Source organism: Cupressus sempervirens, chromosome 4 (assembly GCF_028749045.1).
Source record: "Cupressus sempervirens isolate cs-2001-9-10 chromosome 4, ASM2874904v1, whole genome shotgun sequence".
In the NCBI taxonomy this organism is placed as follows: Eukaryota; Viridiplantae; Streptophyta; class Pinopsida; order Cupressales; family Cupressaceae; genus Cupressus; species Cupressus sempervirens.
Genome location: NC_143121.1, coordinates 361,278,236 through 361,280,516, shown reverse-complemented (window position 1 = coordinate 361,280,516; position 2,281 = coordinate 361,278,236). Strand labels below are relative to the sequence as shown.

The window sequence follows — 2,281 nt, the reverse complement described above, 5'->3', positions numbered from 1 at the left end:
CCGCAGACTAAGGCCCATGCCACATGGCATCTTGGCACTAGCCCACATTTCTTAACCTCCTTGCAACTCCATATTGTAGGCAAGCGCTAGCCTTCAGATCTCTCCATGTGGCATGATCTGATGCATCTGGTTTGAATCTATTGGTTGCCACATATCATGATTTGATTCATTTGGAAGTCCACCTCATGTTGATGATGAGATCTGCCACCTAAACACTAGCCTGGGCCCACTACCACGTGATGCTCGGGCACTTTCCCACATTATTTAACCTTTGAGAAACTATTTGAAGCGGGAATGTGCTAACTGCTAGATCATCCATGTGGAAAAATCTTGCGCCTTCACATTTTTCCTTGCCACATCATCACATGCATTGGTTTGTTTAAAATTTCCAGTTGGCCAACCATGGGCCCCACGTGTAAGCCTACGCTTCAAAAACACTTGTCTCTTAAGACATTAAACCTTGTGAGTGCAATTATATTTAAATACTATAAACCATCCCTGCATAGGCAATGCGGGATAAAGGCTAAAAGGAAACTCCTCCATTCTTCTGCTTTCTTACTTACAAGCATCTATTCTCTATCAACGATATTTACTTCTAGTAGAACCCTTTGTTGTAGGAACCCCCTACTGATAAATATGGGACTTGTCATTCCATTTTAGATAGCTGCCACTATGGTGATTCACCCGTATAGAGGATAGAGTGGTGGAGTCACTCCATATGCTTGCATATGTGAGCATTTCCCTTTCAAAGTTCCTTATTCTTTTTAGATCTTGAGATAAAATTAGCACAACCTCAAATGTAACCTAATTTATTTATTATGGTTGTTATTATATCTCGAATGGTAAAACCAAATGAAAAATGAAAAAGATAGAGCAAGTTATTTTGGTATGAAACAGAGGAATGGAAAAGCAATGTTTGAATTCATATTTGGAAAACTACATATAATTATATGGAAGGAACCAATATGTGGGGTGACTAAATCACTTGGCTAAGGATCTTCAACTTAGATGCAACCCCAGTCTCTATTGATTCACACCATGACTGTCATAGAACTCTTCTTTTAACTATTGCATTTTGCTAATCATACTACTAGTGTATCTCTTTTTATCTTTCAAGTGCTTCTCCTTTCTATTGGTCTATGGCTTGCTAAAATATGTGTGATCTCCCTTTTCTTCTGCTTGAGCACAGGTTCTCCCCTATTATGTGTGTTCTTCTGCTTGGTTTTCTTTTCCAGTTTTTGTGAGAACTTAACAAACACATCTGCAACATCCAACTTCCCTATTTGTCTCATTTGTTCTCCAAGTTGATCAAATATATGAGGCTTTCCTTCTTGTAAAAAATTAGTGAGGAATTTATCATAACTGAAACAAGGAGCCTTCATGCCCTTCTCAATCATTCTTTCAATGTAGGTGCATGTCTCCTATGATCAACCTTGCCTAAAAAGTCCTCCAATAAGCACAGTGTACAAATTTACATCAGGACTGCACCCATTTTGAGTCATTTCTTTCCATATATCAAAGCCCTTTTCAAATTTCCTCATCCTGAAATATAATTTCATAAGCATGTTGTAGGTGTGAATGGTAGGTTTGAAGCCATATTGTGTCATCTTGTCATAAATTTTAACAACTTCATCTTGTTTATATAGATCCACCATGACTTTGATTAGAACATTGTAGGTTTGGTAGTCATGAGGTATCCCTCTCTCTTTCATTTCTAGAAGCAACTTATAGGATTGATCCAAATCCTCAGCATTGCCATAACCAACGATCAAACAAGTATAAATAGCAGCATCTATTGGGCAGCCATTTTCATCTCCATAATAGGGACTGATTAGGTCTCCAAAAGAGGTACAATGAGCATAATTCAAAATTCCTATTAGTTGACTGAATTCCTCATCATTCATATACTCCTGACTTCAGATGGCAATTCTTAAGTCTTTGGCTCCAAGTTATCATTTTTGTTGATAGAAGAAAGGTGAATATAATCTTGATTAGACCCTACAAAGAATCCATTGACCCATCAAAGCTATTATTGTCATCAATATTATCAATCTGGTATAATTAGTTGGGCCTCAAAGTGGGCTCGGCTAAAAAAGAAATTTATTTCCAAATGGTTGAACTGCAAAACAGACTCATTCACCCTCTGGCCCTAATTTAAAACAAATTTGACCGCTGAAAATGAGTTTGCAACTCATTTTACATATTTTTGCAAACTATCAATTTTGTGTCAAGAGGTCTTTTGACTAGCCTTAAAAACTGATGCAAACAGATAACCCAAATC

The 2,281-nt window shown here is 37.3% G+C and overlaps 1 protein-coding gene across 1 annotated transcript; it reads right to left on the bottom strand.

The window, feature by feature from the left end:
- Positions 1 to 1,112: 1,112 nt before the first annotated feature.
- LOC149561561 (uncharacterized) lies at positions 1,113 to 1,904 on the bottom strand. Its single transcript, XM_089827866.1, is given in 1 exon segment — positions 1,113 to 1,904. A coding segment is annotated over 1 exon segment (792 nt).
- Positions 1,905 to 2,281: the final 377 nt, after the last annotated feature.